Below are 14,424 nucleotides of genomic sequence, written 5' to 3' on the forward strand. Positions count from 1 at the left end.
TCTGACATAACGAAAATCAACATTGTGGTATCACTTGACCAGCCAAATTCTGTCTCAGGCGAAACATTTTGTTCTGCAGAGTTTTTAAGGAGATTTGCTGTGATGTCACAGCGCATGTTTACCAGTTAAAAAGTGAATGCTAACTCAGCCTTGACTCAGCAACCATCTTCTATTTAACCTGGGAAAGGGAAAGCTGCCTAAAATCTTGAAGAGTTTGACTAATGCTTACTGAAGTAAATAATTTCTCTTCTGATAAACCATGCCTGTGTTTTCTTAAGGACCCAAGAGGAATTCCTGAAAATGGTCCCATCTCTTTAGTCTCAGATACCAACTTACTGGTATTTGCAAGTAGAAAATAAGAGTCAGATGCCACAGCATCAAATTCTAAACCAATTATTCCTATTTCTTTTCCCAAAATTTATATTAAAATATTGCAACTCCACTTAACAGTCAACAAACATGTAGCTTGGAAAAAATACAGAATGTATATTATATTTCAAACAAAAGCAAGATAAGAGGAAAAAAAAGTTTAAAAAGCATCTCAAGTAGCTCCCCTGTTGTTTTTCAAATAAAAATGCACTAGCAGAAAAGTGAAAGGAAGAAGGTGTCTGCTAGTGGAGAATAAATGGTGGGATTAGAGCCCTCAGCATGAACACATTATTATTATTTATTATTTGTCAGCCCCCATACTGTGAAACGAACCTCAGATGACAGGTGCTTTTTCTCCACTGATTAATAAGGTGTAAACCATATGCTCTGCATTCAGATTTACTCTATGAAATCACCATATTCTGTCAAAGGAAGAAGGATTTTCTTGGCTAGCATAGGAAGCCTAGGCCAAGTGCAGTAATCCTGACTCAGGCATGGCTGTTGGCGTTTCAGAGGGAGCTCTGCCAAAGCCGTGCTTAATGGAAGCAGACTCAGCTCTCTTTTTAAAGAGCACATGGAGACAAATGATAACTGAACACCACCAGGGGCATTACAGGAGGGAAACCACCCTAGAAGGATGCTGTGGAACTTTCCTTATGGATGAAGGGTACCCTTCCCATCCTCTGGGGGAACAGGTGATACAAGTCAGTCACACAGGAGGAAAGGGGAGGTCAAGAGCCATCTTTTATATCTACAGAGTTTGTCTAAAGGAGGTGCTGCTCTCACAAAGTCACAGCAGTAAAAAAGACAAGAACCTGGATGGAGACCTGGGAAAAACCTCACAGCCAGCAAACCCTTTTTGGAAATCATTATTGCTCCTTCCCTCAAGGGAGAGCCACACAGCAAGCTAAAGGGAAGGGTCCAAAGACACATCTGAGAGGAGCCTAGTAGCATTTCCTGCTCATTCTTAAGAGATTTCAGAAAGCAGATGGCAGCAGGGAATGACCAATTTCACCAGGCACCTTCACCAGGAGGTGAGCACAGCCTGGGGAGCAGTGTTGTCAGCACTGCCTACAATACTGCACTGAGATGGTTTTATTTTAGCACCTGAGCTTGACAACCATATGCAACAACTCTTCCACTAAAGTCAGGAGCTTCAGACTTCCTTTTTTTATTTAAACTTTTCACAAATGTCCCAGAAAGGAACCACATGATCTTTGACAGCACAGCCAGCAGATAGATTTCCTTCATGCTTCTGGCAGCTCTTCACAATTCAGGAACACAAAAACAAAAAGCAAGTAAAACAGCCATGAAGGTTTCGCTTTAAGGACATTCCTTCCAAATGGACAGGGCTACTCTCCAAGACAGCCACTCTGAGCCAGTTTCTTTAATGAGAGGAGGTGTTTGAGAGACTAATCGTGGCTGGCACTCCCATATGGCACTGCCATGGCACTGGTTGTGTGGCTCTGTTGCCCACTTTGGGTGCTGGACCCACAAGAGCCTGGTGCTATATGGGAGCACCCCTGACACACATCATGCCTTAAGGTCTTGTGCTGTGCCAGTGCTTTAGGAGAAGGGCTGGCTTACCAACAGAGAGCTAAGGAAACACACAGAGCGAGCTTCTGCCTCTTGTACAGAGCCGTGTAGCCTTACCTCAGTAAGCTCTTTGCCACCACCATTGACCACCAGTAGTAGCCCAGAAACTCCCTGTGAGGTTTTTTTCCTTTCCATGTAACTGAAAACAAAGCTGTTTAGGCATTGCTTCCTCCCAAAGCATTTGGAAATGGTTGCTGTCAAAAATAAAGTAATTTCCAACCCAGTACTGCATCTTTACAATCTGTGCTACCAAATTTAATCCCATTTTCACTCCTTGTTGGGACCAAGGCAATCCATTTGCTTAAGCTTTTGTCAGCTCTAACTAAACAAAGCATTTTCCTCCTTTATATGTAAGCAACAGATTCTGAGTTGAAGTCACAAAAGCAATTTTTGGTCTTCACAGCCTGGGAATTTAGGGCCTGGTGGAAACACATGAACAGTTCAAGACTTCAAACAGAGTGCTTGTAGTGTGATTTAAGATACTGGCCCGGCATGTCAAGGCTACTGCCCTATTCATCAACTCTTTGCTTTGAAGATTTCTAGCATTTAGTAAACACTTGTACAATCCAGGGTTGTGAAAACAGCACATATGTTCCCTAGATTTTACATGGCCTTGTACATATAGCAGCTATGCAACACTGGAAAATAATATTTGACAACAGATGACAGAAGTCATGGATACATCACAAAAATCATCTTTCAATCCTAACAGCTTCACAGTCAAAATTTATGTTCATGTGAAAAACAGATTGCTGACTGTAACCTGTCCTGACTGGCCTGACTCATTTAGCACTTAATCATTTGCATTTATAGGGAAGCTGGTTATCCAAATTAGGGTTTATTTTGATCTCATTTTTCTTTCCCCATAGCTGTTTGCCTACTAACAACCTGATGATGTGTTCTTTGAGACTAAAAGCACATATTAAGTCTGACTAGTTACCCCCTGGTATAGCTCCTTTCTGCACTCCTTCACAGGTTTCAGATTGTGGTTCAGTCTGCACAGCAGACTATTTTGACAGCCATTTATTTGTGCATTTTATGGATTTCTTCTGCCAATCATTGCTTTTGGAATCTCCTCCGAGCATATTTGCATGCCCAAAGCCATGTTGCTATCAGCATCCCTGGCTCCTTTGTACAAAGGATTAAATCCTTGCAGAAATGTGGTCCACAGGGCTGCTCTGCTCACTGACCTCTCTTCCCAGACATAGTGGGATTGATTGCAAAAGACCCCACATCCCTTGACAGTGATGGCAGCCTTCCAATGGCTCTATCAAGGACAAGCACTATCAGATCTATCACTGTCCCACCCTTCTAGTCAAATTTCCCATGGAAAACAAGAATACTTCAGGTATTATCCCAGCCCTGCCTCCATGGCCTGAGCCGTAACAGTTCTGCTACAGAAGGAGACACAGGCAGCAATGAAATTTGACTCCACTGTGATTCTTGGGCAGTCAGGGGTGTCACTTCCTACTGCAATTGCAATACAAACCCCAAATCCTGAGTGTCTGCCCCTTGCCCTGCGTGCAGCAGCACTGCACAATGAGGGAGTTACTTTCTTTAATAAATAAGCCTATTGATACCAATCACAAGAGAGACTGCATATGCTCACTAGAAAGGGCTGACTGGACTCCCCGGTCCCTCAAGACAGCTTGGTCCTTTGGTGCATCTGGCCTGCAGAGCTGCTAGAGATGATTTTAAATACTGTGGAAGCCTTTAAAACACTGACAAAAGCCCATCAGGTCCAGCAGACACAGGAAGACAAATAAATGGATGACTTATACATCAACAAGAAATGCCACGGATTTGAAGCAGCAGCAGTAGCCAGTTGTGATGTTGTTTCTCTTCTCCCAGCAGCGGATAAAGAGGGAGAGGAGAGGGAGAGAAGCAGATCTGCAGGCCATGGCTTTCCTCACCAGCAACACACAGAACCCTAATGGCATCCCTGAAACATCTTTGTATTCTCAGCTAACCACAGCTAACATGACATTTCATACAGAAATAATTTCTATTAAAGCTAGGCTCTACCACAGTGTTTACTTTATGCAGAGTTTTTGATTTTTAGACTATTCTTAAGACTATCAGAATTCTACCTTTAGAGAACCTGCATACTGGGATTCTATCATTTGGGCCTGGTGATCGAATCCCAGGGAATTAACCACATTTGAGCTCCCCTTGCCTAGGGCCAGATACACTAATTCCACTTCCAAATGTACGTGTCTTGCTTGGCAGCTCAGCCTCGGCGCTAGATTATCTCTACCTACAATTTAATTAAAAAATAATCACCCTTGGCTTCCCTGACGTGGGGCTAGGCTGTGAAACAGGCGGACGTGAGCCGCTACTTACGTGACACGCTTTGCTGGACAGAATGAGCACGGAAAAGGCTCGGAGGAGTTTTCCTGCCGAGCCTTTTTAACAAATGGTCACGTTCGTTCACGCTAAGGGAGACAGAAAGAGAGAAAACACACCAGTGAGTAACCAGATCATTTCAAGGTAAGAGTCAACTGTATTTAAAGTACTTATCAGCTTTGACTTTGTCAGTGCTAAAGGTGTTAGCATGAAAAAGAATTTTCTCTTTCTTTAAACTGCACTTTATCAAGAGAACTCGTCCTTTCTAAGGACACTGTATAAATCTACTTTTGGTCAGTTCATCCCTAATATCACCATCATTGTGATTTCTGAATGTGTGATGCCTCTAAATCACTACGAACCATATCAGAAGTCTGACATCGAGTGATATGGAACATTAAGAAGATTTCTCTTTAGTGTTATGCACATGAATCACAGCATACACACACTGCCTTAGAGAGAAGGAGCAAAGCATTGTCGCTTAGCACAGGTAGAAGGCTTCTATCACACCTGCAAAATGGCCTGAAGCAACCAAAGGTAGGACCCATCGTTAATTCTGCCTTCTAAAGAATGGTCTCACTTTAACCAACCTCCCATATGGAAAGAAAACTTTCTATCCAGTTTCCTTTATTAAAAACCTCTTTGGTTTCACAGTTCTTGTCAGAGGCCTGAAAAAATTACTGCTGAATTTACAAAATGAGAAAATACCAACTTAAGATGAAAAACACAGTACGCTTACAATAGGTGTAACATACCAACAAGAATTATTAGAGGTACTCTCCACTTTGATTTTTATAAAAAAACAACACTCACTTCATCAAGAACTTGATGCCCAGAGTTAAAAAATTATGACTAAGATCCTGACCTTTCAAAGCACTTAATTACGTACATGAGTCCCACTAAGTTCAATGGGGTTTTAAAATAACATAGGCCTTCAAATCTCATTGCACTGGAGCCTCAAGTAACTTAAGTATCAGATTATTTTCAGAAAGGTATTAGAGTCTACTTTGGTTCAAAGTTCTCCACAATTGGTCTGTTTATTCCTCCTCGCCCTTGCTCCTGATACTGAGATGGAGCTAGTGCATAGAAGGGATCTCTGCTGGTACAGCTCCTTGCAGTGCCTTTGTCCCATTTGCCCCACATTTGCACCATGTCTCCATTTTCCCAGTCTACTTTTTCTTTCACATCTTTATTCACAAGGAGCAATTGCACTGATTATGCTGCAAACATGGATACACACCTGAATGCCAATGCTGGTATCTTCCTTGGGTTAGATTACAAATTCACATGCATTTGGTGTATGAAATGGAAATCCCAGCAAGTGCAGCTGCTGCTGTCGACATGCTAACAACAGCTTTAAACAAACAAGTCCCTTTCCCTGAAGCAGTTTGCTAACTTCAATCAGGAAAGTACCTGAAGAATTTCTGAGATGCCTGTAATATGTAATCCAGCCATGCAGGCTTATATTCCACTTAATAGTCCATTAGGGCAATAGCCAGGCTCACAGTCCTCTGTTCAGTGCATAATGAGGTGTCCACAAAGGACAGGGTGGAATCCTTCTCATTTTCCTGTGATCCCTAAGCTCACACATCTGAACTAGAAGCTTGTAAAACCTATGGACTCCTCCTCAAAATCTTTACAATCTCTAAGCATTTTCAGACACTTGGTCTCTTCCCCTCCTTCCCCTGGCACCACAGAATCACACCTGCAATGGGTATGGCAGGTTACTTTCCCTGCTTGCAGTCAGCAGTATTCCCTCAACATAAAATAGAAGTTGATAATAAATTTTGAAGCAAAAGTATTGATTCCAACTGAGTTTGTCAAACAAACTCTAACAATTCTTGGCTCAGGAGACCTGCATATGTTCAAAGAAGAAAGGATCAGAGGTTTCCATTAAAACTAGGGTTACAGCATGAAAACTTCTAAAAATCTTGGAGGACCCAAGTGATTAAAAAAACTAAGATCAGTTTCTGGCTATAAGAAAATCTAGTACATACAGAAAGAAGTTTATACCTGTTCCAAGGAGGCAGCATGGTAGAAAACACATACTACAAAGAATCACCAGGTACGGGTGATGCAATGGAAGGCACAAAAGCAAGACATGAGACTTCTCTAACCTTTAACCTCCCTTGCTTAGGAAGTTGACAACCTGCAGAACCAGCCACTACCAGTGATGCTGTACTGCACAACCTCCTGCAGACTGCAGGAGACTGCTGGGTAACTTGTTATTTTAGTGAAACACTGTCTGAACACACTGCTGTCCTGTGAATGACAGAAGTGCAATACTTGTTCATGTTCTGCAGGCAAAGAACGTGTAAGAAGACACTTTTCTATCTCAGTAGGAGGGTGATTTAAAAAAGGAAACTTAAACCAATCAAAAATACTTGTTGTAAGGGACAAATAAGCTATATTTGCCACAACATTTCTTACACTGAGAATGGAATTAACCACAGCAGAAAAGCTCACAAGGAAAAATTCTTTATCTGCTTATCTACCATGCAGCAACAGATGAAGTGTAGACCAGTAATGCTTAGCCCCCCAGGCTTCTGCATTCAATATGTGGAGGAAAGCCTGCTGTCAAGGGACCTCTGAACAGGAGTGACACATTGCAGCTCTAAGAATGCCAAAGCTACACTATCTCTGATATTGCTAATTATAATCAACAAGTTCAAAACTGAAGTCACATCTGATCTTCCCGTTTGGGAAATGATATTGGATTGCATCTATGCAGAGAAAGAAAAACTCACAGCAGTATTAGAAATTTGTCTTTTAAGTATGAGGGATGACTAAATAGACTGCAAGTCAAGACTAGTCAAGTACAATAAAACAAACCTTTAATACACAGAAGGTAATGCAACACAGTTCTTCTGAATTGGATGAGTATTTTATTTACTTACAGGTATTAGATCTCCCAATAAAATCCCTGAAAGGAAAGTGAAGTGGCTTTCTTAACTAGTACGTGTTTGCATTCATACAAGTCCCTGCTTTCAGAAAAGGTTTCTGCCCTGCTGCTAACAGGTAACAAAGTGAAGACTTCTCTCTCTGCCTCACACTTTGATGCAAAAGTAACAACACTGGGCTCACAGGCAACAGGTTAGGCCTTGCTCAGAGAAATACTGCTTGTAAATCAATCCCAAGCATTAGCCATGATTTTCAGGTTTAATTCTGCTTTCTAGTGACTCCGAGCCAGGGCCTAAACACTCCCATGGGGTCTAAGGATGGCATCTTCAGATGCATTGAGACAAAAGGATAAGAGATCATGAGATCACACTCTGATTACTGGACAGTGGTGTTCATATTCAGGAACTCAAAAATCTTGTCAGAATGGAAGAAGTCACAAACCCAGACATTCTTATGGAAGTCAGTGACATGGAAAGTAACAGTGAAATATGCTTTAGCTGGTTAGTCAGTGACCTCCAAGGGGGTAAGCGAGAGGCACCATCTATCTCTAATTATATGAAGGACAAAGGACACAGACAAAATGCTTTGAACTAAATATTTACTTGACTAGAACAAAAACTGTCAAAAGGTCCCAATTCTGAGGCTTTCTATGAAAAAAAAAAGATTTAAAAAAATCATTAGTCAAGTCAGCCAAAATCAGATTTAGTTGCTATCAATAATGCAGAATACCTTAGGCCAGGAATACCTTTGTGATGGCTTCATAAGAGAGTCAAGATGACTTCTGCCTGCCTAGAATTCTGTGCTAGCAACATCACACAAATTCATTAAGTGAATGACAAATCAAAAGGTAAACTAAAGGCAACATGTTATTTCATAACAATGCTTTCAATTCCATGAATAAAACGACTCTTCCATCTTCCTATCTGAATTGCTCTAAGGTGTCAACGGAGACCTTCATTTTATTTTTGTATTCTCTTCTTCTTATCCCTCACAAAAGCAAACAGCCCTTAAATCCAGGCAACAAACATCTGGCTTTACACATTCAAATGAGATGCATCAAAACAAACAGAATAATTCAAAGCTGACCACAAGGTCCTGCTGTCTCATTTGCTCAAGTAATTAAAAAAAGATGAGCTTCGCCACCAATTAATCTACTGAGCGCTAATTAGCATTAATGAGGATTTGGGGTATTTGGTATAGTTTGACCCAGAATGTCCTCCTGAGTCCATTAATTGACTGGTGGCAAAAGCAGGGATCACAAAGACCGGAAGGTTAAAGTAGATGCAGGTGTCTCTTAAAATTGGATCTTCCCTTTGAAAACATATGCATATCCCAGTTAAAAAAGAAAAAATAGAAATTCAGAGCCCTCCTTCTCTTACAAAAACTGAATTCTTGTTTGTGTTTTGTTACAATTTGCCAGAGGAGATGCAGAGCAGAAGCACACCAAACAGGCAAATACACTCAGTTGCCACTGGTTTTAATTCACTGTCCTTCTGGATTATGAAGAATTCGGTCAGATACAGACATTAGAAATTATTTGGTTTGTTTCTGCTTTTCCCCTTTCCAGAAGGAAGAAGTAGGGTGCCTAGTGAAGCCTTACCAGGGCTGCTGGAGATGACACAACTGAAGCACACAAGCACATTTCCCGTGCCAAAAACATGCCAGGAACTCAGGGCAGAACCTTGGCTCTCCAGTGCAAGATACTCAGGGTCCATGGGTAAGCCCAGAGGACAAGAAAGCTGTAGCTGTTTTCCCTATCATCTGAACACGTACAAAGCCCTCACTACACTGCCTGCAGGTGCAGCATCACTGGTTCTTCCACCCTACAGTGGTGCTGCAGCAGACAGCCACAGGTAAATAATTGTTCAGTTTGGTTTAAACCAGAAAATCTAAACCTCCAAGGCTTAGGCTGAAGTTCTGTCCTTAATTCCACAGCCTCTCTCCTACCCATAAGTATTTTCAAAAGAAACAGCAGGTAAACCCTTGTTCAGTCTCTTTGCTTCCAGTGGCACACACTCTGCTAAAGACAGCCTGAGAAACTCTGGCTGACTTGCATTATTCTCCTGATGGAGGAAACATCTTGCAACGTGTTGCCCTCTCACTGTGACAGCAGGGACAGGAAAGAATGAGGGAGGGAAGAAGTTTTAGTTAAATATCCCATGTGGCTAAACAGAAGGTAAAAGACTAGCAAGTTTCTGTCCTTGTCATCTTGGCCTGTGTTTTGAATTTTGAGGGGAAAAGAGGGTATTCTTCTCTCTCTTTTTAAATTTTAGAATTAAAACATAATACTTGATCTTTTCCACACATCTCAAACAGAAACTTACAAAAAAGTTGCTGTTTCTTGCTGACATGCTTCTGTCACTGAAAATCACATCAACATAAAATAAAAAGAGCAAGAAGAAAGGTCTGAAGCAGACCTCTCCAGCTTTGATCAATTATAATCACCAAATCCTTTACAAGCAGACTGTTCGTTTTCATTTCAGTCTCTTGGCTCTCAAACTCCCTTACGTGTCTTCTGAAGAAGAATCAGAGGTTCAAGCACAATGGCTTCTCCCCAAGTACACCTGGCAGAGAGGCCTTGCAGATCCCTCTCTGGCTGCTAGGACATGGCATGTATTCCTGAGGATTTATTCACAAGTTCCATCTCTCACCTTTCATGCAACATAACACTGCTTAAAGGCTTACAGCATCGATCACAGTGCTGGCAGACATAGAGCAAGAACTGTACACCAGGCAGAGGCTGTGGCCACACCTCTGTAATTGGCCAGAGGAAACTATTGTTCTTCCTCAGATAGTCATTGCTGGATGAGGGCACCCCCCCAGAACCACCCCAGGCCTTGGTTTAACGTGGGTTTTTTTAGTTTAGAATTGTTAGAAGTTATACAGTGGGCAGAGACATAACTAGCATAGGCTCAGCACAAGGAGAACATTAAAAACAACATTATTTCAGATCAGGAATTCAAAATTAAAGCATGCAAATAATCACAAATGCAAGTTACACTAAGGCTGAGGGTTCAGCAAAACTCTATGCTCAAGCACCTAGAGTATCCCAGGGCTGGGGAAGAAAGGTCCAGCTGGCTCAGAGAGCAATTGTATCTCCATCCTCTGGCTTCAGAGACATCACATCGAGGATTCACCCTCCTACACAACTGCCAAAGTGGCAACGAGGGGCTTCTGATGGCTTCCCTCTCTCGATCCACAAAGAGGAGATGTTATTTTTTGTTATCTACATTTGATTGCAGGAATGTTTTACTCTGAGGTCAGAGTAGGAGGTCTTTTTAATTTAAAAGGCAAACAGGCATTACTGATAATGAAGCGGCAATGTAATCAAAGGAAATCTCTGGAGCATTTCACAAGGAAGTGTCTGAGGCATATAAACAGTGAAACAAAAAAACCCCAGCATTTTCTTTGCAGAGTCAGCGTCTACAAACACTGCTCCTTAATCACTCTGGATCCAGCTGAAATAGACATCTCAAACCATGCTTCTTTTGCATTTTACTGTAAATACTCAGCATGCCATTAATAAAAACCCACCACTAGGACACCAAAGGGTCACCAGGCAAAAACCACAGAGGAATGAAGACAGAAGTGCTGCCTGTGCCACTAGCAGGCTGGGAGGTGCCAGAAGTTACCTGTCAGAGGTGACTCTTGCAGCAGCCAGCCAGGATTTAAGGAGTACCAAGTCCTTGCTGAGGGCTCAGCAACAGCCAGCTTTCCAGAGAAGCTGAGCTCTTACCCTCTGCCAGGGTGTGGCACTTCCAGGACTTCTTAGTGCAACAAGCTCCCCTCCAGGTACTTCCAAAGCACATATGAAAGCCACAGAGCAACCTTCCCTCTTTATAAATTGTATTTGACATTATCCAGCCAAAATGCCTGATAAGCATCAAATGTATCTGGATGTGTGGCCCTGCAAGGCTGACTTGGAGCATATTGAGAGCAGCCAGCTCTCCAGTCCATGAGAACATGGGGTATTGAGCTCAGCCCACATACTTTTTATCTTGCCTGGATGTGAAAAGGTTAAAAGAGTGTTAAATACCTTCAGCAGCAGCCCCATGGATGTCCTGGTGGTGATGGATGGCTAAAGCAGCTCCTGCCCTCACCAGTCAGTGACCTGAAAGTGCTCCCCACATCACCCCACTTCTTTCAGCTCAGACATCACATGGATCCAAACAGTGGAGCTGATTCAGCTGAGCAGCTGGGGCAAAGATGGGCAGGATGACCACGGCTGGCAATGAGTGGCTTGGGAAACTGTTAAGCCAGTCTAGCAGCCCCATCAACAGGAACCCAAGGATGCATGGCCCTCACCAAAGCCCTGAAGAAACACTGCTGTTCCAGGCTGTGACTTGGCTTGGCAGCAGGCTACTCCAGCCAAACAGCAGCTCTCCCTCTGTGTGCCAGAGGTCTGCATGGAGGAGCATCTGCAGCAGCAGCACTCAGGGCAGGTGCTCCCAGGTCTGCCCGCGTTGCCACACCAGACTGTACCCATGGCAGAATCACCCTGCGGCAGCAGATGGAGGCCAGGACATGTTGTGAGCTTCAGTCAGCCCCCGTTTGCAGCACACAGATCATATACAGAGTTCTGGGGTCAAATTCTCCACTCTAAATCCACAGAATCCTCTTCAAGGTGGTCCTTAAAGTAATATGGCTAAAAGCAGGACAAAGTTTTTCCTTTTCATGATAAGCAAAGATGATTTACATTTTTTTTTCAATAACAATGTCTTAAGGCAGAAAAGTCAGATCCTTTTTTGATTCCTAAAATCACTTGGACAATCCATTCTAGCCTTCATTTTTGAGACTGTTATTCCTAAACTTCTTTCAAAGACTACTTAGAATGATATTGGGTTTGCATAGCAAGGTTTTGGTAGTGGGAGGCTATGGGGGTGGCCTCTAAGAGAAGCTGCCAGAAGCTAACCCTAACCCAATGCCAGCCAGCTCCAAGAAGGAATAACAGTGCAGGTTTGATGGGCACCTAATGTGCAGTCAAGGTGAGCCCACTGTAAAAAGACCAAGCACCTTTAAAAAATACCATCTAAAAATATCAGTGCTAAACATCACATGCCTGTCTGAAATGCAGCAATCCTAAAACAATAATGGAGGTCTCTCTCTGCTTAAAGTACCTTTCATTTCCAAGCACTGCAAACACTAAGCACTTGTATATGCATTTCTCTGGGGCGAGAAGGCAGACATCATTGTCAGATGTCCTAGAGTCAACTAACTTAAATCAAAACTTGAAGCTGCCCAGTTTTGCCATCAGCCTTCTCAAAACAGGGGAACTGACCCAATTTAAACGTCTGAGAAGCAGAAAAGGCTAAGAGTGGCTTGTTGCTTTCCAGCTACCCTCCTTTTGGTATCAGTGCTGTTGACTTCTTGTCCCTAAGTGCCTCACTTTGCACTTACTCTACTGGGTGCTTGGTCATATCCTTTACAGATAAGGTGGCAATACAGTTGCAATCATAACATTCTTTTCCTACTCACTCATTTTTTTCAGAAGTAGTCACCTTGGAGGGTGAAGTCTTCCATGTTTGGTCTCTGTGTACACATTTTTTCTGGTTTGGGGTTTTTGTGTGTGGATTTTTAAAAAAATCTAAACGTACTGGTTTACTAGAAGTTCACTTATATACTTTTACTGAAGTTAAGATTACTTCTGTCTTTAAAAACTCTAAACTCCTCCTATCAGCTTTTTTTCTTGCTTTTCTTTACAGAAAAGCTAAAGAACAGCTCAGGGCAACAACAAAAAATGAACCTTGAAAGTTTCATGAACACAGTTTAGAGCACAGCCCAGGACATTTGGTTGAACTGGAAAACAAAAAGCAACCCAAATTGCTTTTCTTTAAGCTTTTAAGTATTTTGTAATTGTCCACTAAATATTTAACACCTAGTACAACTTGTGTTTTCTTGTTCTTGCTACGCTGAACTTGGCACTTTATTCTTTACTGCAAATCAGTGAGGAGAATGCAGACTGTCCTGCCTCTCTTCAGAGACTGGGTTAGCCAGCAGAGGAGTCAGGGTCTAGGCAGACTGCTGAAGCCATTAGGCTGGAACAGTTGTTATGGAGCAGTTCTCCTGCTGTGCAGCCTGGAGGGAAGATTTCTTCCTCCCTCCCCTGTGGAGATCCTCAGTGCCCAACCCAGTAAGTCAGGATTAGGCATCAGAGAGATTGGCCCCTTAATCAGTTTTAACTCTCATCTTGTAATGTTCCTTTTTCCTAATCTTTCTTTGCAATTTACAACTTCATTCTGGCCTTTGTTCTAATACTGTACCTCCATCAACTTTGACTTTGATAGCAGATTTGATCACAGCTCTAAATCCTTCTCCGGGTCACCAGGTTTTAACCCTATTTGTGCACTGGATCTCCCTCAAGGTTACATGATAGCTACAACCAGGATGGCAAATAATTAATTGCACTAGAGAAGGGGAATGTCAACTCTAACTGGTTTGCACTAGCAAGCAGGCCCTTGGGTCCCCAGTGCCAGTGGGAACATGGTAAATCCCCCTTCAGACCTCTGGCCATGTTACGAATCCCTTTCTGTCCTCTGCCCCACAGCATCTCCAAAGTGGAATCAAACCTGGTAATTTCAAGTGCCTCACACATGGGTTAGAAATGTCAGAAATAAATGGTACATATTAAAATGAGGAAATAATGTGATGAATCCTTACTGATATGGGACAGAAGGGAGAGAGATAAAGACTAGCATGGAATAAAAGAAAATTATGCTTTTCCACCTTCCATACATGAATGTTTACCATATGGAATCAAAGAATTAAAAAAAAACCCACTGATATAATTTTATGTGCTTTTTGCTAGTAAAAGGAGTCTAATATCTTTTTACTAGAAAAGCTGCAAGGAAAAATCATAAATATGCCAGTCACTTTCTTGTGTACGCTGGTGGAGAAATCTCGCCTTTCCTTCCCAGAAATGGTGCAAAGAACATCTGGAAAAATTGATAAAAAGGATGCTGAGACCTCAAAACCCAAAATACACCTCTCCCCTCTTCAACCTCATTTTATGCTCAGCTGCAGTGTATGGGCTGGATTTAGATCACAGTCATGCACATCCTGAGTAAATACATCGAAGTCAACACGTTCATGAAACAAGAATTTGGGCTCCAAACATCCCATGCTGTTTAACCAGCTGAAAGCACAAGACTGAGTTTGATCCAAGTAAGATTCACTGCACCTGCTGATGCAAAGGGGCCTCAATGGCAAGGTCTC

At 42.3% G+C, this 14,424-nt stretch overlaps 1 protein-coding gene across 1 annotated transcript in view; it reads right to left on the minus strand.

Moving 5' to 3' along the window:
- The window catches only part of ATP8A2 (ATPase phospholipid transporting 8A2), a 319,989-nt gene that overhangs the window by 9,225 nt on the left and 296,340 nt on the right, over nt 1–14,424 (minus strand). The window contains exon 36 of the mRNA XM_066544842.1: nt 4,309–4,400. Coding sequence (XP_066400939.1) covers nt 4,309–4,400 — 92 coding nt within the window. The remainder of the gene's footprint in view (nt 1–4,308; nt 4,401–14,424) is intronic.

The sequence above is a fragment of the Molothrus aeneus genome, chromosome 2, assembly GCF_037042795.1.
Source record: "Molothrus aeneus isolate 106 chromosome 2, BPBGC_Maene_1.0, whole genome shotgun sequence".
NCBI lineage: Eukaryota > Metazoa > Chordata > Aves > Passeriformes > Icteridae > Molothrus > Molothrus aeneus.